Source organism: Buteo buteo, chromosome 5, assembly GCF_964188355.1.
Source record: "Buteo buteo chromosome 5, bButBut1.hap1.1, whole genome shotgun sequence".
In the NCBI taxonomy this organism is placed as follows: domain Eukaryota; kingdom Metazoa; phylum Chordata; class Aves; order Accipitriformes; family Accipitridae; genus Buteo; species Buteo buteo.
This window is the reverse complement of record NC_134175.1, coordinates 42,617,137-42,642,977: the sequence shown is the minus strand read 5'-3', so window position 1 is coordinate 42,642,977 and position 25,841 is coordinate 42,617,137. Positions and strand designations below refer to the sequence as shown.

Here is a 25,841-nt window from a genome sequence, read left to right as displayed (position 1 = left end):
TAATCTCACTGACACAGTTACTTTCTCATTTGTACCCATGGAGCTGATCAAAATCAGGCCTACCACCATTTTTTCAGAAAGTATAAATAAAAAGATTTTTGCAAGGATGAGGTCAGGGTTTTCAAACATTACTGCCAATTAAACAGAATGAAACAACCTACCTTAACCTGAAGAGACACCTAAAGCTTTCTCATTGGATTCCTTTTCTCGCTTTATTAAGATTTAATAAGCAACATTAGCACAAAATAATGTGCCACACTTGAGGGCTTAAAGAAAAAAAAAAGCTATAAAGCCAGTAAAGAGAGAAAAATTCCATAACAGCAAAGTTCATGTCCCAACAACAAGATTTTAAATCTCTGCTGAGAAACCAATACAAACTTGTAAGTAGATATACTTTTGATGTGAACATTTCTTAATGTTTTAAACAATATAAAGACATTCAGGGAAAAAAGAACTGGCAGCAATCCACTAAAAATAAACAGTAAATCTAGTATTTTATGCTCAGCAAAGCCAAATCAGGATCTTTTAAAGACAAGTAATTTAAACTAGTAATCTATTATTCTGTGGATAGGGAGCATTTCCGCCATCTAATCTATACACATATTATTGGATGAGAATCTAGGTTACGTTAAACCAGGCTTCTGCCTTTTAAAATACAATAATAAACTATCAAGAAAAAAAAGAAGAAAGAAACTTAGGAGATTATTAATCTTTTTGTCTTATTTAATCAACTGAAATACGCAATAGCAGTTGAAAGGATGATCTTCAAGAATTTTGAGCAACAGACCTCAGTGATGAGATCTGTACCACCTTCCGAAACAGTATGTTTTTTTAACCTTCTACTCATGGACAACAGCAGATTTTGGAAGAGACTCAATTTCAGTTTAGACTTTGAATCTTTCTATTGTAGTCTTCATAAAAAATTACTTTGGTTTCAGCTGGCCTATGCCTGTAGCAAATTATCCCCCATCAATATGGTCTGGAGTCTCTCCCTGACTCTCTCAAGTCTCACTTGAAAGCCCAGAGAATGAAGAGTTTTGAGTTTCATGTGGTTTGGAGCAGGGAGAAAATAAAGCAAGATGCCTAGGAATGAGTGCAGAATAAAAAGATGCAGATTCACTACGGTCTAAAGTAGGTTAATGATGCACTTTGAAATGTAAAAAACTTTCATTGCTCTTGAGTCTTAATGAATAATAAGCAGTATTTACAGTCATTCTTACTTTATACAGCAACCAGGGCTTTGCAAGACTGCAGACATGTCTACCTTATGCAAAGCATTACTATATCTGAGATATCCAAACAAGTTCCAGATGAATTGGTACCTCTGCATGGCACAGTCCAGTGCTGTGTGGAAATACTAACTTGACCCTCAAAACAGCACAGCCTGGGCACAGCACTGCTTGGATTTGACTACATTGCTTTTGTTTCCAGGGCTGGTTCCTTCGCAGACTCTCAAGCATTTCTGCTTAATGCTTACTTAACTGTAGACATTTTCCCAAGCACCGAGAAGAGACTAGTAGGTTTTCTTCTCTTTTGGCATCATGGAAAACTTCGTAATTTCACCTTCCAACCAAGGATGCATGGAAACGATAAGTATCGCACAGTCCCACAGATCACAAGATTTACTTAACAAATGTGGGATTTAAATAAATAAATCAATAAATACATAAAAATGGGGTCTTATTTGCATTTCATATCTAATGGATTGTGTTTTCAAACTTTTCTCTTTGACCACAAAGTCTAAAATGCACTTAAACAATTTTCTCATGATAATACAACTGGAAGTTGAGGCTCTGAAAATACCAGATGTTGGGTGACTCATGATGATGCTGTGAGAGTTTGCAATGTGTGGCCAGGAGGTTTCAATATGAAGGTCTGTCAACATTGTCTGGCCTGGCCCATATTACTAGCAATATTTCCTGAAAGACTTCAAGTTAAACTTGTTTTCCACATGAGAAACACCGATGCTTCCTGTGTTCCTGAAGTGAGTGTGCTGCCTAGTTTGCTTAATTAAAGCACACCATTAAGGATGTGAGCATGGCAATGACCCAACAATTGCTATTTTACTCAACCCTGCAAGGACCACTCCGGTGTCAAGGGGCTAACCTGAGCTCCTGAAAGAAAGTTCAACATCCTTTGATAAGTTAGTTTCCCTGTCAAAGGAATGAGTTTTTAATACAGTAAATAGCAGAGTCTGGAGAATGTGCCCTGTGAGATCAGCTTAAACCAGATACAGTGTCTCAGCTAACTGAGATTTTCTGTGTCATTATAACATTGTGATATAGCACTGTATCAAGTGATCTCATCCCATTCATGAAAAAGACTGCCCTAAAAAACCTAGCCTAGTGATTATCATAAAGTTAATGGATCTTTAATTATTCCTTTGACTTACTTCTTAGTTGGAGTCATGCTGACTGCCAGTGAGTTAATTCTTCTCTTAAGTCTGCTAATCATTCCTGCAGTCATGAATTCACACTAAAAGGAGTGCAGAATAACTAAGATTGGACATTATATCACTTAAAACATGTGAACCAACTGTCCTCAATGTCTCCCAGACTGGCACTTCTCCACATTGCTGTAGATAATCTGGAGACCAATTAAGTAGTTAAGAGTTTTCCAGTGACTGAGTAGCTGGGGGGAGGAGTTAAGCATACTTAAAACCGAAGATAAACTCCAATGTGATTATCTCTTGTAGTCCCCATTCCTAACAATACATAAAGGAAAGTGAATGCATATGCTGAAGAATGTTAAGTGCTGCATTTCATTAAGAAAATTAGTCTCTTATGAGGGAGTCAGAAGAACTAAGAATGATCCAGAGGGTCTCCACCCAATGCTTTGTTAAAGCATCTACCCTAACTGTCATTAACAACCATACATGTACCAGTAATTATTACACATGTGGTCTTGAGGCCACTTCACTGGAGAGTTAGGGTATCAGATCATATCTCCAATGTCAGTCGTGCTGGCAACAATGAGTTCGTAGCCTCATGTTTTGTCATCATAGTTGATGAGTTACTAGAAAATCCAGGTTAAGTGTTAGACCAAAGAGCAGGTCTCAAGCTGGCCATGAGTAAGTCCTACAGAGGGAGAATGTGACTCCATACTTTCCCTAGATTTGTAACATCTGGCAGGCTAGTGAGTACAGAACAAGAACAGCTGTTTGAGAACAGAGAAGAAACACATGGATAATGGAACAGCATGTATGCAGACTGTGCGCAGTCCAGCCCTACTTCAGATAAAATGAGATTTATAACATCATTTCAAATAATAACCTCTGCTCTCTGGCTTTTGTCAGAGCTCGCTGAGGAGCATTAGCACTGGATTCTGGAACAGTGGTGCACAGCACCACAGGATGATGTTCCCATCACACGGCTGGCAGCACACCCTATGCCAAGTGGTGCTGATGGGAGGATTACAGCCCTCATGGTTTTGGCAGCAAGTGAACTGAATATATTTATTAATGAAATTGTTTATACATGCTAAAAATAATAAATCCCAAATCCATCTAACACTATACTAGGACTGGAATTAATTATGAACCTGCTTGTAGCAAATCATCTTCTCTGTAATTTCTGAGCCATAAATATCAAACTCATACGGGTAAGAAAGGGCAGAATGATAACCATTATAATCACACCATCTTGAAGAACAATATAGGATACATATCAAGAAAACGGTCCCAAAGGGACATTCAGGTCAAGTCCAATCACTGCTTTTGGCAGCTAACCACAGTATAAAGTTTCCTTTCATAAAGGGATGAAGCTCCACCTGAAAACTAGTTAAGTGCCACAGCTCAGCTCCTTCTATGAGAGGCAGTTCCAGAAACTTTCTGCTCCTGTTACTGAAGTCTTCATATATTCTCTGACTTAAATCAGACTAGGTCAACACTGTCCTTTAAGTTAAAAAATTTCTTCTCCCAGGTATTTAACGTTTTCCAGTGTGGACAGGGAGCGTTCACTGTCTCCCCTGCTGTTTATTTTACTAGAGCCCAGCTCTTTTATTTCTTCATAAGATACACAGCCTCTCTCTGCACTTGTTCTAGTTCATGATTATCTTTCTATCCAAACTAAGGTCCTAACAGGACTTTGTGGAATTTTGATTTTTTTGCTGGAAATAGCCTAGCTGACATCATCTAGGATCACCTGCACAGTGCTTCTCCCATCAACTTTGGAAAGGAAGATACAAAAACAGGAGAGCAACAGCTACTGAATTAACATCAGTACCTTCTGCATACCTCACTATCTTTTCTCTTGGTAGCCTCCTGCATAAATATTGACAAGGACCAGCAGTGTATACTGGATTTGTTCTGACAAGATCAACTTGTGTTACGTTCCAAATAAGAAGAGCAAGTTCAAGAGCACTTAGAAAAAATATGAGGCAGGGTTTTGTAATAAACTCCAGTCAGTCTCACATGTAATGCACCAGGCACAAATGTATTCTCTCACTACGGCTCCATATGCTGCTAACAAAGAGGAAAAAAAAAAAATTAATCTGAAAGAATATCTTTCCTGTAATTGAGTAAAGGACAGATGACTAATTATATGCCAGATGAAATCCCTATTAGATTAGTGCTTTCCAATCTTTTCCAATTTGTGGACCCCATAAAATTTTAAAGGCAAGTGCTATAGCAAATTAAAGTCTATGGAAAATATATCTGTTTTATTGAATACCTTTACCAACTACTAAGGAACTTAATATCCATGATCCACAGGTTGGAAAATGCTGGAGATAAGCACGCATCACTTATTAAAGAGAGATTCGTATAAGAGTCCATGTACATTTTGAATTTTCAAAACTATCTAGCCAGTGTTAAATTGACTAATCTACAACAGAGAGTGGAAAGTTCCACTCTGAGGGCATCTACAGATAAGCAAGTTCATTTTTATATGTTTCCACAATATAAACAAAATAATAACACACATAGAACAGTAACTGCCAGAGTCCCTCTCTTGAGGTTTACTAAGTTTCCAGCTACAAGGTCTATTCCTATCTCATTAAGTGAGTTGAAGTATTCACAACAATTCAATTAAAGGTAAATCAAGCTGTATTCCTTACATCTCCTGCAACTGAATTTAGCCAGTATTTGAACAAAAAAAGAATACCATGCAACAGATTTGTGGTACAGTCTACACTGATATGTAAGGGCCTGACCCTGGAAAGATTTGCACGTGAGCTACCTTTATAAAAGGCAATCAATCAAGAAAGTCTCCTAGTGCCTCCAGACAAGAATCATAACTACAGTTTAATTGGAACCAGATCTATCTAGGTCACCTGTACATCTGGAAAAGGCCAACAGAAGTGCAACACCTCCACAAAGGAGCACATGAAAAGAGCCAACAGTCTAAAGAATCAGGACATTTACCTGGAATACAGAAAAATCCCTCCGCTCAAGCCTCTGAGCTAAATTCAGGAGAACAGAGGGCTGATGCTGGATGTCCAGGCTAGCTGCCCCCTAAGGGTTGAGGAGCCAGAAACAAAGACCCAGCAGGCAGGACAGGGGGCCTCATTAGTCAGAACCTGTCCCACAGCCCCTGAGGGCTGATAGCAACCAGGTTTAATCAAGAGATCATCAGGCAAGTTGTGGTGACAAGACAAGTCCAAGCTTAAGCTAGGAAGTCAATCAGCAGGTCAGGATCAGGTCTAGTGAAGGTAATCAGGTTCAGGCACAGCCCCACGATTGCAGCACAGGTCCACAGTGACAAGGCAGGTCTCAGGTCATGCCACAAAATCAGACAATGGATCAGTCCCCAGCTCAGCAGGGCCCACGGCCAGGCAGGGCAGGGGCAAAGCTGGAGGCTGATACCCACGGCTGAGCCGAAATGCAGCTCCTGGCCCATGGGCAGGGGTTGGGGAGGCCCCAGGTGAGGCTGGTCAAGGCCTTTAACACCCAGCAGTGCCCACAGAGCCCTAACAATGGGTTGGTTACATGAAGGTTCACTAGGAAAATGGCTGTTCTCAGACAGGAGTGTATTGGCCCCAGAATAAATTTTGAACTTAAAGAAAACTTCGACAGCACATTTCGGTTTTTTTCATGAATCATCAAATTTGATGAAAACTGCTTCAACAGAAAAAAATCCCAATCTGCTGTAACTCCTATCGCCACTCTACAAATACAGCCTTAATTAAATCAAAGCACTTGTAGGTTTAAAATAGAACTCAGTGTACATCTAAATGCTTTGCTAAGCCAAGGCCTAAATACAAAGTTGTGTTTGTTTTTCTGTTTGCCTCTTGTTTACAGATGGTGATGGACGAGCCAATACTTCTGCCAGATCTTTCCCTTTCACATGTGTTCGGCATGGTCCACAGCCAGGGTAAATTGGTGTCATTCCAATGAGGCCAATTTACACCAGCTGAAGATTCAGACCCACAGCTGTATTTGTGTAACCTCAATGCTGCATGAACACAGTTTTTCCATTATAAATATCTGTGTATATGATTCATAGAGTACAGTAAGTTTAAGCTACAGCACATTAAATTATTCCAGACAATGGGCCCAATTGTCAACCCACTAGCAAATTAGCTAGATGTGTGACATGACAAATAGCTTTGTATTAATATCAGAGCACCATTTCCAGCACACTCATGCTGAATGTTCCTAGTAAATGCCAGAGTAAGAGATCTGTGTTTTTTTCCTGATGGATATCAAGCCACAGCCATGCACAAAGTAAGGCACGTGATTCCTATAATGCTGAAGAGATGTGATAATTTTATTGTTGAAGGTGGGAGAAAATTACAGATACTGAACATATAAATATGACTAATGATATCCGGGCGTATTTTATGCATCTGCATTTTTGCTTGCTTTTTGAAATATTGTACGTTTCCACCACACTTAGTGACATCAAACACTCAGGCATTCCTGGAAAGGATTTTCTGTTGCTTAAAATGGAAATGGCCTTTCCTGGGCACAGATCATCTACAGAGAACTGCTTGCTGTCTAAGTGCAAATTAATTCATTGGCTGGATAGGAAATGTAATACTAAAGGAGATAAATAGACAACAGCCTCATGAATGGAAAAAACAGTGTAAATTACGTAAATAGACCAGAGTGGGTCCCCAGATGAAGGATCTTCCTCTCAGTGTTCAGAATCCATGAGATACAATTTCATTCAGCTGAAAATGCTGTATGAGTTTAGTGATTTTGTTATAGACCCTGGTTCTATTCCCAGCTTAATGTGCAACATTCCTGTGACTCCAAATAGCTGCCATTAAAAACAAAACAGCTAGGCAAATGTTTACAGCTTTATATCACAAGCATGGCATTTCCCCTACCAAAATCACCTGTGTCTGAGGCCCAGAGATACAGCTGTGGTGTAACCATAGGTTTAAACTCCCAACATGTCATGACGTTTCAGGGCTGGAGCTGGGACCTCTGCGCAGATGGAAATCCAAAGATGACAGCTTTCCGTTGGATTTTGGGGTGTCCAGCACTCCCTACCCCTGTGCCCCGGCTATTTCTCCATCCCATGAATCAACCGGTTCAATGTTTTCCCTTGACACCGGCAAACCTGGCAAGCTGGGAGAGCGGACAGTGTCCCTGCCTGGGGACACACGCTCCACAGGTGGCACCGGGCCTCACCGCCCCCTCGGCAGTGCCCCTGGTTTTCATGGGGCTGCCTTAAGGCCTACCTCAGTGAACAGGCTTTTTGGCAAAAAAACTTAAAAACCAACTCACCCTCACAATGACTTCTGATTCCCCAGGGCTGAAAGGATTGTAAAAGCTAATTTGTCTGGGTGTGAAGGGTGCTTGTGCATTCCCCTGTGCAACAGGCGCAAGTCATGGGTTGTGCAGTGGGGCAGCGGTGGGGCGGCCTGTGAGGAGGCCGTGAGCCGCCCCGAGCCGGTCCCGGCCGGTTCCCGCTGGCTCTGGCACTGAGGGGGCCCCGGCGGGGAAAACCACCACACGCCAGAGCCTGGCCATCACCCCAAAATCTCCGTCAGCCAGAGAAGCGCCTGGATACAAGGGGTTAGGGAAAGAAAACGGCGGCCGCGGAGGGCTGGAGACACTCTGTGGGGTCGTCCATGGCAAAGGGGGCAGGGACACCCCTGAGGGACGGCGAGTGGCCCACGCCAGGGCAGAAACACTAAGGAACAGCAGCAGAAAGAAACCCACGCAAATATTATCCCCAACATCCCCCACTGCCTGTCACCCCACCAGAAGAATTTTGATGGACTGGGTGTAAGCGGTGACAAAAATCAGGGAAATTGAGTCTGGGGAAGAATAAGTGTTTATGGGAGTTGTGTCCTACTTTTTACTCTCAACACCCAAATTGAGATCAGAAGTTTGCATTGATTAGCAATAAATTGAGCAAAATTCCTCAACTCAAGACCGTTTTGCTTGCGACACCTTTTCAGTACCTGTGTAGGATGTAAGGCATCCAGGATTTTGGCGCCAAGTAATATGGAGGGGCCTTGCAATACATGAAGGTTGAAGAAAACATTTCTGGATTAGTTTTCATAATGTGCATGATATGGAAGAAGAAGAGCCAGAGTGACCTGGTTTAAAACGACACTAATACTCCTGGAAATGGTCCACAGACCATGCTCCTGGTTTCACCTCTTAAACCATCATCAGCTCCTAAGGAGGGAACCTCTCAACTGCACACCCACCCTTATGTGTTCCCTATAAATAGATACGAAGGCTAATTTAAGATATACTTTTAAGACCCCAAGCTCTGCCAAGTGTGGGCCATTTAAAGCATTTTAGCCAGGTCAGGAAGATATTAATTTAGGAATAATCACATAGCTGCATCTGAAAGATGCTGCACAATAAGTCTGTGAACTCATGCACAGTTTAATTACATTATTTCCTGACAGCCAGGCTCTTGTCACCTAACCTTCTTGAGGATCAAAGCAATAAATAAAAAAAGCAGCTTTCTTCCCTTTTTCTATAAGTGCAGGCCTCTTCTCTTTTTCTAGATGTGTAGGCTTCGTTGCCCTTTAGAGCATTTGGGTCTTCTTGTCTTCATTAGTTAAAGCAGAATTTCATGCTTATAATATGCTATATTCATCCTTAAAAATGAGTTTTAAGTCTGTATTCAGATGCCAAAACACTTTCTCTTGCCATACTGATCAGGGGAGCATTCCTGTGCTTCCCAGTGGTGCCAAGTTGGAGAAGCTGAAACAGCTTCGAAATGCTCCCTATCAAAATTGGCAAGCAAAATAAAGAGGAAATTTGTGCAAATGCAAAAATATTCCATCAGAACATACTGCCTTCAATTATTTTTGGACCCATTCTAATGTTCATGGAGGAAGCAAGAGGAATAGTAACTGCGTATCCAGTGTCGGCAGCAGGAAACTACAAATAGCACAGCACACCATGTTCCAGTTTCAGCAGCAGCAGGCTTCAGAGCCATTTCCTTACAGTCAGGAGCGGACGGACTGTGAGGCGACTGCTGCCAGAGTCTGGAAACATAGAGCAGGAATTACGCCATCACTCGGTTAATGTTTTGCCCTCTTGGACTGAAAGGTCACAAGTGTGTTGGATGAGCCAGTGCAAATTGGATAGAAAGTGGCCTCAGACTGCTGTTAAGTATGCTATAGGGCACACTTAGCATGAAGGAAATGCGCAAGTCTTCCTCATCCCTAGCTGCAGCAGTGGAGTGAGGCATTGTTATTGTTTTTACATTCCCATCAAAAAGATCAGGTTCAGTTCCAAGTGCTGTGGAGGCAATATATTTAGCTGCCTGCAAAAAAAAAGCAGATTTAGCACCACAGGGCAGAACAAATTGACAAAGAAAGATGGAAAGCACTGAGATATCTATTTTACACATCAGATCAGGACTCCCACTGCAGGACAGGCTTCCTGTGTGACAGGAGGCAAGGCAGTTAACCCCTGTGGTTTTTAATTCCCAGTTTTTAGCTTTGAACTTTGCATCCTTTGTACTTTCATTTTGCTGTTCCAAAGCCAATCCAGCTCAACAGCAATCAGTCTCTGGCAGATGATTGCCCTTCCTGATGGACAGCTGTCCACATCTGAAAAATCAGCATCACAAGTGCCTTCAGAAGATTCTTACATGCTTTGCTTGTGGAGTCTGAACTTGGGTCATTGAAGTGTTATGGGAGGAAGTTTTGTACCCTCAGAGCTGTCAGACCAGCAACAGACTTGTTGCAGCAGAAACAGAAATGTCAATAGTAGCCTCCAAAAGGAGTCCTGCCCCCTCCTCCACAGGGAAAGAAATAATGGTTGCAACAAGGGTAGATGACATTCACCACTAGAATAACATCCACCAGGAAGAGGATTTCTGATATATATTTATCCAGTTCCCTGCGCTGCTCTGCTCAGCAGGCAAGGCAATCCCACACTTCCTCAAACCAGATGGAAAAACTGGGTTTGTAGCTGCTTTCAGTTGCAGGAGCAGCACAAAGCAGTTGGTGTGTACTTGTGAATTTGTCCTGTTGTTACTAGATTTGTCCCCAAGCTTTCTGCTGGTGGATGGAAAGTCAGAAAAGCGAATGTTCACAATGCTATTGGTACATAGGGGAAGACCCCCTGTGGCCTTGACTGATAAGAAAGTGGCAGGATACAAGCTTGACACTGTGAAAAAGCTGCAAGCTCCTTTGGAACATTACTAATAATGGAGACATTTTGATTTTACAATCCAATTAGCAGAAATGAGCTCTGTTTGTGCTTTGAGGGAAGTTAAAAACTTCTATAATGATCTCCTGGTCTTGCAAAAATCTGTTCTTTCCTACCTATACCAAGAACAGGATCTTATTAAGTGTGACCAGCAGTGGTCAAAGTAATGAACTAATGAACAGTTCCCACAGAGCCCCCCATGATTACCTTCCTCTCTGGTAACTCTTCACTTTAGATTGGGAGCAACAAATTGTGGATGGCATTGGCAACCTATCAGAAGCCTAACTTCATATTACACAGAGCAGATGTCAGCTAGCTGCATCTTTAATTCAGAGCTATAGCCTGCAAAGACTGCAAGTCCAGCATGCAGATTCCTGAACTGAGAGATACAGGTTATGCAGGCTTCATCTTGCTGTTAAAGATGAAGGGTTTTGCAAGCAATTTATCCTTATAGATGCTGAAAAGGATTTACCCCACAGTTCCCTAATAATTCTTTCGTGCCCATGACTAGGTGAGGGGGATTGCAGGTTTGATGCAGTTTAGGCTGCCACTCTCAGAGCCTTCCAAAGTGGAAGGTGCTGATGCCACTCTGAAATCTCTTTAGCACGTGACATCTATGCTTACAGCATCACAAGGAACTGTCAACACACACTGTGCACAACCACCCCTTGTTATAACCCTTGTTCTGCTTCTAGGCAAACTTTGTTCTTTTGTTTGTTAAAAAAAAAAGAAAAGAAAAAAGAAAAGTCTGAGATCAGGTAAATCCAGTAATTTGGGGAATCCATGAGCTAAGCCCTGTTTTGCCACTACCGAGCTTCAGAAAAAAAATTGGTAAAGACGTATTCAGAACATCATACTATTTATTCAGCTGCATCAGAACACCTCATAGTGGCTTATCCATGAGAGAGCGCTGATGTGCTTCAAGACAAAGAGGGGCAGTACTCAGTAGCAAGAGGTCAATTATTTTAAAATGCAAAAAAAAGAAACATGACAGAGAACACATTTGAATAAACACTGAAAATTAATGAAAAACTGCTGTTACAATAGTTATTGCTACATGCTTTCAATTCTCACCTGTTTTATTAGAGCATTCTTTGTTCTAAGATGTGTGAAGTAATTAAAAGTGATTAGGGCTAGCATAGGTTTATTTGGGGAAATACACAGATTTTTAAGAATGGATATACAATTTCTCCCTTTGATATGAATTTCCTATGTTGATCCTTTGTCCTTGACTGATGCTATTAGAAAGGTCTTGCACAAAACATCTTAAGTGAAGCAGAATATTCCCAGTACTATACTAAAGCAACCCAAGTCATGTGTGGATACGTATCTGTATTCAGTAGGAATGTTTCCATACCCTTACATCTCCAAGGGCATTTTTCAACTGCAAATCTGCGTTTCCTTGCTGGAAACAGCCCGTACCCCAACCAGATTCAGTACCTTATTGTGCTAGGTGCCATAGGAACATGCACTTAACTATTGTTTATGCATCCAGCTCAGTCTCAATTTAACCTTATCTTTCTGACATTTTAAGATCTGATATTGTAAGACAGTGCCTGCCAATTCAACAACTTTGGGACCTATCTGCACCCATTTGCTGTGTTCTGCCTGTTATTAGAAATTCTGCGTAAGAGCAAACACTTCATGTTGAACATGGGGCTTGTCCTCTCTGCTGTTTCAGTTTCAGAGTGGGCTTCAGTACAAAGGATGGCATGGGATGATGATCTTCTATTCATGTGGCAGCTTATTTAGACTTATTGCTGAGTTTCTTTCCCAGCATTTGCATCCCAAGTCTGATTTTATTAATGGGGAAGAACAGTCGTTGAGTGAGAATCTCTATACCAAAAAAGGCACCATATGCTAAGGGAAACTTCAGATCATAAAAGAAAGCATTTTTCACTGACAGTATGAGAGAGTAGACACCAGATATGGAAACAAGGTTTTAGGAGAGAACAGACACTATGTGCTCTGTGCAAGAGTCCATATTGCATGAGAAAAGACAGAGAGAAAGATGCTAAAGCAACTTAAAATACTTTGACTGAATGTTGCTCTGGAGCAATGTCTATTCCAGCTCCATAAATGTAAAGATCTGTATATTTCTTCTATAACTTAAAAATAAGAACCAATTGTGTCAGGAACATTTTCAAGCTTGTTTTTCTTATATTAGGACTGTTGCAAGCCCTGGCAAATCAGGCTGCCCATAAAGTTGCAAAGGCGTACTAACATAACTGGAATGGGGGCCGGGGGCGGCACTAGCACAGGCAGCTGGAAATAAGGTCCCATTTCTGTAAGTGGGTGCCCAAGTTGCTAACCCTGGCATCACTAAGGCTGGAACCAGACACAGTAGCTAGACATGGTGGCTACACAGCTCCTGGATGGAGAGCTCTAACAGCAGTGGCTTACTGAATACCTGGCAGTGGGAACCCTTACAGAGACTGTTGAGTCTTTCACTAATTTCAGTAGAAGCTGAGACTCTCTCTGCTTTACAGGACCAGGCCTCTGTCTTTTTAGCAGACAACTCGGGGAGACCTCAAGCACTGAAATGCAATCAGATCAGGGGATGCAGCTAAAACTAGCCTAAAACTGAGTTGTTTCACCTGATGAAGGGAGAAGCAGCTGCTTTGGGGTGAGAGGGGTAGGAACCAACAAGAAATTGAGCCCTTGTGATCTCTGAGAACTCTTCTTCTGGGACTATGGGTAAGGGATTTCACTTATGCTTAGCAGTAAATTCTTGGTCACTCTTCTTATAAAGCTCTCTGCAAACACATGCATGTTCATAAACAGAGACCCCAGTTCAGTACCTTTCCCAGTCAGTGTCTATACCCCAAGGCCTCTGTCCTTTGACTGCGCAGACTTTTGGAATGGTCCGAGGATGAAAGTAACATGCTTAAATGAGCCTCACTTAGACCCTCAGTCAAATGTCTCTGCAGAAGACACTAAGCTTATTGACTCCTTTTATTGCAGCAGTCTTATGGAGCTTACCTCAGGTCTAACAACACCCCCTGCGTTCAAAATCTCCATGAAAGCTCCTTACTGTGGAAGCTCACTTACTGTGCTGTTGTGATATCCATGGTGTAAGTACTTAGATGGAAAATCCAGGGCATGCTGAGTTCTGTACACCAATGCGGTGTTCATGTAACTTAAATGAAATCTAAATCCAATGCAGAAATCCATGTCTAATCCATCCTTCTTACGTCTGTATGATTATTACTGTTAACTGTTAAATACCGTTCATTCAGTAACAAATTCTTTCGCAGTGAAACAGCACAAGGGACATATATACTTCTCCTTGGTGCAAGACACTAAGGATATGCTCTCATTATTAATCCTGATTCCGGTTCTTTCCCCTCTTAATATGCTTCCTGCCTCCTCCCCGGTCCTAATTAACCACCTCCTCAGAATTCATTCACTTTGTATTCATTTCACATATGACAGCTCCCTCTGTCAGCTTCTCAGTACTTTCCTCATTGGTTTCCCAGTCTCATTCCCTGGGACACATCCCCCTTACAGTAATTTCTAAGCCAACATTTCACATGAAATCTTGGAGGCAATTGTATATATGGCACGTAGAACAGATCAAAGAAACCGAGTGCTTCCAGCAGTGAAATAAGAGAGGGGAAATGGCCCTTCACTAAGTGGATTTTATCTCAGTCAGAGGAGTCTGTCCCAGGTGCTATGCCTTTTGGCATTACACAAATCCTTAAGGGTTAATATGACATGTTGTAAATGGGAAGACTCTATCATCTGCTTATGTATCACTTCCAAGGTCTTTCGTCACTGCTAGAAGAAAAAATGTAGAGATGATGGGAAATGAAGAAGGAAGTGAAGATGTTGCTGATCTCTTTAATCATTCTTATGCTGCTTTTCCAGAAAGTCAGCTAAGACCTATTTCTAGGAAATGCTTCCCCATACAGCATCACTTGACTAAAGGAGCAGCTAAAATTGCTCTACTTAATGGACTATAATAAAATAAACTGCCTCCTATTAGCAAGAAAGATCTTATCATCAGATTTGTAATGCATTTTATTACAGAACATACAGCATGAGAATTTTTAAGCGCAATATAAAGGGAAGTAATGTATGAAATGGTTAAAAGTGGATATGTATCATACAATCACAAATGCACTGATAGTTTCTCTTCTCTCAAACATCAAGATATCAATATTTCTTTCTTAAAGCTGTCTTTTCTCCCCTAAACCACAGTGTCAATTTCCACATTTTGCATTCTATTATTACATCAAAGTCATCCTGCATCTGTTTAGATGAAAAATAGCTTGCAGAGTATTCCTTCCTTCTGAGGAACTTGAACCTTTGGCAGGTATAACCCTCCAATAACGCATAAGCATGGTTCAGATACTCAGATTATATACTTCTTGGATAATCTTCTCTCCCACTGACTTCGCTGTGGAGCTAGAGCTTCTCTGTATTTTTCTAGACTAACTCTGCATAGTGTTAAGTTAGATTCTAAACCAGGAACTCCTAATTTCATGTGGCACTTCAGAATAAGCATTAATGGCTCTATTGTGCTTCTGCTGAAAATCGGTAGGAGTCTTCCCAATACTTTCTTTAGGAATGGGAATAGGACACTGGACAGGAGTCTGGTACAGCTGGTGTGTCTGTGATTTTCCTCCTTCAGAAACCAAATGCCCCATTATTAATTCACTAAAAAGGGGCTGAGTTTAAAAGCACCTATGCAGTGGAACAACACATCACTTCCCTTATTTAAGGAGACCAGACTGAGGAAGAGGCCTGAAGCAGCGCTGTGTGTGAGAAGGGATGGATGCAGTGTGTGCTCCTTGGTGCCACGGCCTTACTGCCCACACCTGCACAGGGAGTGGGATGCAGGAGAACTGCTGCAACTGTTATTCCACCCTATTCGCCCTCAGCCATTTTGCTTACTCCCCCTCCCCTCCAAACTTGCCTTCTATCGTATGAGCTTTGCATTGTTATCATATTCTGATCACTCTTGCACTCGCTGAAGTCTTTCTGTCATTCCAGGTTGGTCACATCACCTGGGAAATGGGAGCAACAGCTGCCGTGGGGTAGAAGCTGCAGGCCATGCCCTCCGCTCCCTCTCGCTGCAGCCACCCGCAGAGCAGCAGCACCATGGCAGCCCCCAGCAGCCAGCAGAGCTTCCCATAGCCTGATCCACAGGGAAAATCGCAGGCAGAACTGTGTTTTTCAAAGGGAAGCTTTAGTACAGATGAGGCAGATGGTTTTGACTGCAAGCTGACTACTTCACTGCTCCTTGAAGACTAGATGTGGCCTGTGGTTTGCCACTAGATTCCTACAAAGCTGGCCCTATCCAAATAAAATGTTTCTGCCACCACAAACTTCCAGTGAAATTCACTCGTGGCATTTTCTAACTACCATTACCATCTTTTGGAGTTTGCCTTTGTGTAGTGCACTCTGTAGAAGGAGAAGGGGAGGTGAGGACAGAGAGAACATGCAAAGTCTCCTCTGCATCCCATTAAAGGCTGACCCTAATGATGCCTGCTCTTTCTTTGCTCTGGTGTTACAACTTTACAGTAGAGATCCTTGGTTCAGTCCAGCCGATGACTGTATCATTTATACTTAATGTGGACAAGACTGATTACATCATGATAGCTGTTTTTCATTCATACAAGCTGGGGTAGTAAAATTGATATGGAACCAACCCAGAATGATGGGGAAATTCCTACAAAAGTCAAGTTGGGTGCCAGTTACAAATGATTTCCAGAAGAGCTGGAAAGTGCAGAGTGTAGGGATAATTTTTTTGTCTTTTTTTATATTTATTCAAGTGCAAAACATGTTGTCTCTTGCCCGAATTCCTCTCCCTGTCCAGATTTCAACCAACCAGTTAACATTTCTCAGATAGTTCTAACAGTTGGATCTATGCTGATTGTGGGGGTTTTGTTTCAAACAATATTCAGTTTAGACTGGACTATGCCTTTTCATGTTACTGATGGCTAAAAATATTTTCCCTGTTACCCAGTAAAAACACAGTGAAGCCTCAGTTCTAGTTTCAAAATTATATATACCTATGTACATACATATGTATATATTAGTTGGTGAGGAATCAATTTGTTGGACAGTGAGGGTCAGGGCTACACCAGCGGCTGAAATGTGTTATTTATCAGCAGATCATTACAGTCAGCACCGCACAGCATGTGAGCTTCCTCACACCACTCTGCCACAGCTCCCCACATGGCTGACCCACCTGCTGATTCGAGCTTCAAGGAGCTTCCAGTCTCCATCTGGGGATTCAATCTCACTGCACTGCTTGTGCCCATGTGATAGCCCAACTTCTCCTCTCCCTCCACCCCGGCACAGGAAAATAAAACCCTGAAGGCCTGACTCAGAGACAAAGTTTCTCCACAGACAGCTCTGCTCTCTCCCACTAATTTGAGTGGGAGAAGCCCATGGTGTGACTGCCACCCCCTCCTTTTCCTTTGCCAATAATGTGAGTTGCTCAGCACACAACTATACAGACCTTCTGTAAGTTGTAATAACTGTAATTTGAATAATTTGTGTGTCCCGGCAGTGACTGCCATTTATAAGTGTTCCAGTAGAGGGGATCTACAGGAGGGAAAAAAGTGAATTGATTTGCTTTGAACATCTGGGTCATTTTAATACCAAGGGCTTAAAAACCTAACCTACCTTAAAATACTGTGGTTTTCCTTCTTGTATCCCCCCCCCTTTTTTTTTATCCCATCTTTAAGGACTTTTCAGGCAATGAGAACACCTGAAACTTTTAAAATCAGAGGTGTTCAGAAAATGGAAAGTCCTTGTCCATTTTCTCCTTGTTAGAACAGGTTTCCTAAAATATCACCCAATGAGTATACAGAGATATTTTAAAAGGCCCCAAAACCTTATTTATATTCAGAATTTTATGTTGGAGTTTGAGCTTTCACAGGGTATTAGAGTTGTCATTTGATTAGCACTAAATGACATATCCAAGTTATACGGAAAGAGCTGTGTCTCTCCCCAAGAGATTAAGGCTATCCTGGCTCTGCTACCATACCTAATCGTAGAGGGTAGAGTGCAACTGAGCAAATGGAGGTACCAGGAAACTTTAAAATTCAATACACAGACACACTGTGGTGGCTATTTATACAGTGGAGACAGCGCTCAGACTGGATTTAGCTCTGAACATTTTATGAGACAAGTAGTTTCCAGTCTGCGATGGTCAGACTACTTCAAAGAGATCTGCAAAAGGCAGCTAAGGAGAATAAGCACATCAATATTTTACATCTGTCTACATGTGCAAAATGTGAAGTAAAAGGGTCTGCAACCTTCCCTGGAAGAATTTTAGGGACTCACAAACTGAAAAGAGTAAAAACACTGATTTGAGAGTATAAAACAACAAATTATTTTCTACTCTTTGGGAAAATGTAAGTATCAAGGAAAGGCAAGCAGAGCTACTCAGAGAAGCCAAAGCAAGACTGCATGTTTAGTTAATGTGAGGTAGATGAATAAGAGATATGGAGAAGATCAAAATGCCATTTTTGTCAATCAGGAATTGGTCGAGACAGCTAGTGTTAAAAAGGCAGGAATCGCGTTCTCACTGCTTTTTCCTTCACGTCAAAAGTTTCATTTACCTGCTGACTTGCCTAAATTTTTCACTTAACAACCTCAGAATAACATATGCAAAGAACCTAGCTGTCACAATGCTCAGACTTGTTTCACACCAGCCTTTTACTCCTGTTCAGGAGAGAGAAAGGAAAACTATATTGGGGACTTCCTTCAACACTGCAGAAGAACTTCTCAGATGCTGACTTTATCTGAGAGCCTTTCATCTTATAAAATTAATAATAATAATATGCTAAATAATAATAGAAAATAATAATTGTAAATAAAAACAAAAAATTATGTTAGTAAGCAGTGGTCATCTGAATAATCCCAAAGAAACTGAAAATCCAGACTGAAGCACTGAAATACAGCCACTGCTAGGAGGGACAGCAGTGAGTGATCTCCTTATAGCATGTGACACACAAGGAAAAGGGAGAAGAAGAAGAAATTGTAGCATTTAGAAGAAAAACTCTGCTCTTATGCATTCTTGAGTGATGCTGCAGTGACTCTCATTTTAGAGGGAGTCATCTGAATTCAAGGTTTTCCCAATGGGAGGATTGATTATACAATGATGGAGCCTTTTCAGTCCTAGCATCCCTTAGAGATATTTAGTACATGCATTGAAAACCAATGTCTTGTGTCTTGCTCTGCACTACAGAAGATTATATTTTCTCAGCAATGTGCTGCTTCTTGATGTTTCAAAAATAATATTAATTTGCAGCTGATTAAAAAAATCATCCTTAGTGAGATCTCCCTGCAGATGAGGTCTGCATTACTTTTGCTATTCCTCCTGGGTCCAGGCAGACACATTAGTGAAACAATTGGATCATACATTAAGTGGAGAAGATTCAGAGATTGGTGCTTTTGATGGATATACAGACTACATAAACATGAGTCCCAGAGCTCAGTACCTTCCACTGAGAATACCCTACTTCTGTGGCCTAGAATTTTAAATGTGCAGCAAAGACTTCTCACAAAACCACCTAACAAGATGTCAAGCACTTCTACGTTAAGAAAGTGAGACTGCCAAGACTCTAGCACAACAGTTTTCTAAAATAAATTCACCGAAATCAGTACCCGCATATGCTTCCAGAGGCAAACAGCACACAAACACTACAATTAGTAAGAAGCCTGCTTTATTGTGTATTACTGAAATTTGTAGGTGGTGGTGTGTATGACACCTGTTTAGAGAACTCTGATTGTTTTTTAGCCAGTCTTTTCAACAAACATGACAAGCTGCTATGCTTCACTTGCAGGGGACTTCCCTATCTACTACAGGTTCCTGAAAGAGTATCTTCTGAAGAGGCAGGGAATAGGGATATAACTCTAGCGGTACTGTACACCTGTGAAACTACAGGTTCCTAAAGCCATGTTACTCACCTGTACTTCTACTGCTCTAAATACTGTTGTACACTGTATTTCATTTTGAGACACCCTATGTGCTTTTCAGGCTGACATGCTACATTACAAACGCCTAAGAAATATGAAGTTGCAATGCAATCTCTATGGAATAGTTTAATGTTAAATATTTCTCAAATAAGGTCTTGTACTGGTGAACAGAAATCTTGGCCACTGACTCAGTGTCAGGCATGAATTCAAATGCCATCCTTATGTGCTTTTTAATGCAAAACAGCCACACTGAGTTTTGCATGCTGCTGTCATTTCAGAATACTTTCTCTTGGTCTGTTTATATGTTTAACTTAAACACAGTCTCAGATCTCATGCTGTGGGAACTAAGTGGCCATGTCCTTGGTACAAAGCCATTACTAAAGATTTTACCAGTTGCAAATCCTGTTGCAATTTCCTAGGAAAGGGAAACTGAAAATGTTTGAGATAACAATTAGGAGGATTTAAACTACAAATTTTCCATAGACTTGCAAGAAGTGCAAACAATAATCATAGTGAATCAAACCCTAAAATCATTCTTCTTTAGGTGCTGTGACATGTAGATAAATATATTCATAAGCTTAGTAAAAGAAACTTGAAAAAAAAGCCTGATTCTCGTGCTAATGTCTACCAAATGTACCCGTTGTGACACAAAAAAGCAGATTAACTTTCATCAAAAGTGACACAGACAAGTTATTCTTGGATATCATTATGCCTGCTACATCCAACGATTCAGTGAATTTGGTTTACGAGTCACATAAAGTACATCTGTTGGCAACATGAGATTTACACCTGTGATAAATATCTCATGTTGCTAATTATAGAAAAAATGGTCACAGTGTCCTTGCAATAAACTCTTGGTTAGAGTATGAAAGGAACAGATTATTCCCTACCTTCTCAGCATCTTGCTCAAAAAGCCGGAGTTGAAAGCACTGGTCCAGTTTCAACTTGCGGACATGCCACATCTGGTGCAAGTGTTGCCGGGTAGAATGCAGCTTGTCTAAAAGGCTGGTGATCTTTGGAACAAGACTTTGAAAATCTGCACTTCCAGGAATGCAGTTCCTACCAGAAAAACCATCGCTGCATCTTATGCATTGTAATAACCTCTGACCCTCACGATCCAGTTCTTCCACAGGAGCTTTAATCACTTTTTTCTTAAGCTGCGTGTGCTCATCAATCAGCCTTCTTGAGCCCTCAACATCAACTGGAAACTCCTTCCTAGCCAACATTTCCTGGAGATCCTCCAGCCTTGATAATAAATGGATGGCACTGTTGAAAAACTCTTCCAAGGAGACGCGCAACTCTATCCATTCATCGTGGTTGTAATCCAAGGATCCTTCAAACTCATCTGTCAGTTGAGAAGGATCTACGAGTTTTGCCAGGCCTTCAACAGATACCATACTTGTCTAAGGGAGGGAAAATGACAGCATTTGAATCAGTGACTGTCTAATCAGAAATAATAGTGCAATCCATAAATAGCATGAAGGGATTATTTTCTTCATCAATACATAATTGAAGGAACGTTGTCAAAGATGCTGAGAACTATGTTTAACTTCAATGAACTGACTGGATTGGAAACTTTTCTATTAATGGCATTGATTTATTTATTAAAAGACATTATATTTACTGGAATAATGTCTATCTTTTTCAGCTGGCCTGACTATCAAAAACATATAATGAGGATGCTTCTGCCATAGATTAGTTTAACCCAGTTGGACACTGAAGATTTCTTACTGCAGCTGTTGGACATCTGGACATGATTGTTCACTAAAAAAGTACACGGTATTACAGGGATTCTGCTATTTGTGCTGAACTCAGGCTAGTGGCTATACAGCAGCAAAAGTTTTAGGCTTATGAATGGAAGCAGGTATTCTGACCTGTCAAAACACAGAATATGCTGGGTTTTTCTTCCAGATTATTCCAGTTGGCTTTTGCCACAGGCAGAGCTCTTTCATGTAGTAATTTCTAATGTAATTAAGCCAAAATCAATGCAAAAGTGAAATGTCATTGGAGTATTAACAATTAGAATTTATTGCTAATAGAAAGTACTGCTCATGAATCATACATAATCAATGAGAGATGGTTTTAATTCATTCAGACTCAGTAATCAGTGATAGAGAAATGCACTGGGTGCCTGGAAAGCAGATTATAGTTTAAGGACACAACAACTAATGGCTCTTCCCATTTATTTTAGCCAAATTATTTTTTTCTGAAATATGAGCATAACGTTTCTTATGTTATTAGAGATCTTCAGTGCTTTCATGTTAACACACAAGTTGGTATCTCTTAAAGGCTTGTGATGTTCATCAGTGACTGAGCATCTATCCCCTAAAGATAAGGCCTCTAAAGAATGTCATAGTTTGTGCTCTTCAGAGATGGAGGTACCCAATAATAACAGCAATCTTGTAAAGTCATCTACAAAGAAAAATACCTCAAGTCCTGTCCACAATCCTGAATTATGTCCAAAATAGCAGGCTGCCCACTGGTTTAAAGTTAATAATAGGCTTTTCTTCCAATTTGTATCCATCTAAAAATATCAGGCATTCTGCAGTGTACTAAAATTGGGACTGTATTGAACTTATGATCAGCAGAAAGATTATTTTAAAACTTTCTTGCAATGTTCCTTGCTTTGGGGAAGGGGGAGGACAGAGGGAAGAAACAACAAACAATGGGAAAGTAAGTATGTAGCTTCACAGGGATTTCAAATTTCTAAACCTCTTGACCTGGACACTGACCCACTGAAGATAATTCAATTTAGAGTTTAACTGCCTGTCAAGAAAAGACTTCTCTTCATGGCTAATACCTGGGCATTCCCCCTACAGTGTGTCAAGCTAATGCAAACACTACTCTTATCATGAAAAGAATTTGACATGATGATATAGCAGAAAGGCCTTACATTTCATTGAATTCTGCAGCAAATTTCTTTATTTAGATTTGTTTCTTTAAGGAGTTCTTGAAACTCTCATGAAAACAACCTTAGTTAGGCAGGTAGGTGGTAAGACAAAGTAACTGTCTTTCAGGCATCACCTATCTTTCTTTTAGAAATCACTTTAAAAAGTGCTAACCACTATTTAAACACTTTCAGCAGGAGAAAGAAAATAATCTTGAAGGCACATCTGAATTAATGCTAACTAATCTGCAAGGTCCATTCCTAAAAGTGACAGGAAGCTTTGGAGTCCACATATGTCAATCAAACCCTTTTTTTTCTCTTTTCTTTGATGATCTGCGAGCATGCTTCACCCTCTGGACTGTGACACAGCATCATTCTGCCAGAGTCTCACAACACAAAATCAGATCATTAGCCTCCAATAAGGGTCATACACTGCGCTGGAACATGCATAATGCTTCCATTAAGCTGAAAAGCAGAATCTGGCCTTAAACCGACACTGGTTACTGCTGAGTTTGTAGATGGAGTAATTCAACAGAGACTTCCATTGCCTTCCACTGCAGTCTGTTCCTGCCAAGGACCTCGTGTTTGATCACAGCTGTGGGAAATCACCATGATGGTTCAGTGCAGAGAGGGTACCTGTGCGCTGCCCTACATAAATCAAATATATGTGAGTCATATTGACCTGCAATGCTTATTTGATATTCACAGTTCTTCTTACGAGAGAGCGTGAGCTGCCCCAGACCCTAAGCCTACCGATAAGCAGCGGCATCCACAAAAATCCTTTAAAACAGAAGTTCCTGGATTGTGGTATGTATGTTGCAGGGGTTCTACTGCACGGTGGACCACAGCTTAAGAAATCTTTTTCAAATTTTAGAATTGAAGGACTCATCAATTCTGAGTGTCTGCAGGTGGTCCAACAGTCAGCAAAAGCAGATTCTCCTCTCTGGTCCAAAAATTTATGAATCTTTACAGACACCCATGTCAACAGCCCAGCAGACAGCCTAAGGCTCAAAGGCACACACACAAAATAGAAATACCCTTAATGTGTGTCAGCATGTATAGCAAATGAGTTTAGAGCTTTTAACACAATACAGACTCAGAGCTGTAGCTATGAAGAATGGCACAGTTTACTCTTCACTATCATCGCACCAACTCCACACTATAAAAAAAAGTCAAGACTCTAGAAAGTATTAATTCATTTCAAAAACAAACAAATGTTCTAAAAATATATATTTGAACTCTGTTACTTCACTTCTAGGTTTTGAAGCTTTAGGAAGACATTGCTTTTGTTTACTAATGCACTGGAGGATTGAAACTCAGTGTTGAATATACATGTATAAGCTGTCTTGTCTTGGGCTACTGTGAGACTGCCCCTTAGTGCCCATATGTATTTTAAACAGAAGCTCCCCATCCCCAAAAGCTATTCTATTACAAGTCTCTGCACAGGCTCCCTCCTGCTCCATGTTCTTCTGTACCCCTACATCTTCTTTCTCCTTCCCACTGCCCTGACCCGCCTCGTTCCCCACAGGCAACATTGCCAATCTCATTGCACTGTAATGGCAGGCACTTCTGCCAGGAGCAGCAATTTCAGTAAGTGTGAGGAATCTCTGGAGGTGACATAAACCTATACTGAACGCAGCCTTGCTTTCAAAGGCACATAGGGGATAGCAAGTGGAAGTTACTTTGATGGCTGAGTCTTCATAGGTAGGCAAGGAAGGTAAAGACCCATTTAAACAAAGCAAAATTTATGAGCTGACTGTTTTTTGTGAGACAAAGGGGGAAAAAATGTACAAATACTTAAGCTGTGATAATAATGTAAATGTTTGTTAATGCTCAATACCAATCTAGTTGCCCATTGCAATTCAAGAGTGCTTTTAAGAAGAGGTTGAAAATAAGGACATATTTATATCACACTGACTTCAACAGATCTTAAATATATACTTAAATATAGTCTTCCATTGCACTCAACATTAACAACTATAGTCAAATTCTCTTCCAAGTTCCAGAGATGCAAAATCTGAGTGTGTCTCTGAAATTAATGGATTGATAAGTAAGACAGCTAACAACAGAATTGTTTCTCAGCAAATTAGAAAAAAACAACACATGACTAACTAATGGCTGGGCATGACTGATGTATGAGCACTTTATGCACCTAAGCTTTGCTTCTCTTTGGGTAAGAAGCTGAAATTCACAGAAAACTAAAGTGCACTAAGAGAACATAGATAGTTTGTCTTTGCTAATGACAAAGTTAGTAAAATTCCCTTTAATTATGCAGTTGTATATTGGTTACTTCTCAAATAACCTGCCCGAGGCACCTTATCATTAACATGAGTTTTTAATGTTACCCCTGAATTGTAAATATCGATTAAATTAAAGCGGTGACAATATATAGACACATTTAATATAAAAGTCTTTTATAAAAAAAAGCCACTACCTGAAGTTGGGTAGAGGTCAACTAACAAACCCATACGTTAGCATCTAGAGGACTTTGTCTTTAATATACTGACTGATTTGGTGGGGTTTTTTCCTAAGAGAAACAAAGGAAAGACTGAATGCAACACCACCAAAAATAAATACCACAAAAAAACCCTCACCAAAGTGAATTATGTGTGTGAACCTCTGACATGACACGTGCATCCTTTTCCACCAGTGTGCTCAGAAGGCAATTCGATGCCAGGGCATAAGCCCACTCCTGCAAACAATCCTCAGATGTATTTTTTTCTCTCAATCACAGGGCTTGGGAATTTTTTTTTTACCTGAAGAACATTTCTTATCAGAGATAATGCTTTACCATACATCTCTGATATGGCTCTCACCTCAAAGATGAACTTGGAACTGCCGAAGTTTGTTTTCTGCTTCTGCCAGAAATTATCAGGTTTTATAATCAGGGCAACATGAATCTCAGCAGGAAAAGCTTCTTGAAGGGTCTTGAGGAGAGGCTTGATCAAATCCCATTTGGATCCCCGCATATCAATAATAACAGTGAATCCTCGTTTGCAAACATCCTCGCTGTAGGAATAAATGCATACCAAGATAATTAATATTGTGGACAGTCACACTGAGCCTTAACTTCTGTTGCTAGTGTTCACTGCTTCAGAGCAAAGCAAAGAATTATATACTTCAAAATAAAGGGCAAAAGATAGTACAGCTTGAAGGCTATATGAAAGACTATATTAATTTTACCATTATCTAATTTATATGCCAATCAAGTGTATATATTACAGTTTAATCTCTAGTTTCCCAAATACATGCAGTTCAAATTTTCACTGAAAACATACATAGTTTCACACAATTGAAAACAGAATCAAATATATCTGTATGGAAGCTATTTATGTGTACATACAACGGATTCGGCTTTCAACATACTAAATTCAATCCACATCCAAAGCCAACAGGCAGGGTCCTGTGCCTTGACGTTGCTGGCCACTTGTGAAT

The 25,841-nt window shown here is 40.6% G+C and overlaps 1 protein-coding gene across 1 annotated transcript in view; it reads right to left on the bottom strand.

Annotated features, from left to right (window-relative positions):
• KALRN (kalirin RhoGEF kinase) overlaps nucleotides 1-25,841 on the bottom strand; it is a 532,592-nt gene that overhangs the window by 297,085 nt on the left and 209,666 nt on the right. Inside the window, exons 4-5 of the mRNA XM_075028813.1 lie at nucleotides 25,223-25,415; nucleotides 20,410-20,922 (exon numbers count right to left, since the gene is read on the bottom strand). Of these exons, the coding sequence (XP_074884914.1) occupies nucleotides 20,410-20,922; nucleotides 25,223-25,415 (706 nt within the window). The remainder of the gene's footprint in view (nucleotides 1-20,409; nucleotides 20,923-25,222; nucleotides 25,416-25,841) is intronic.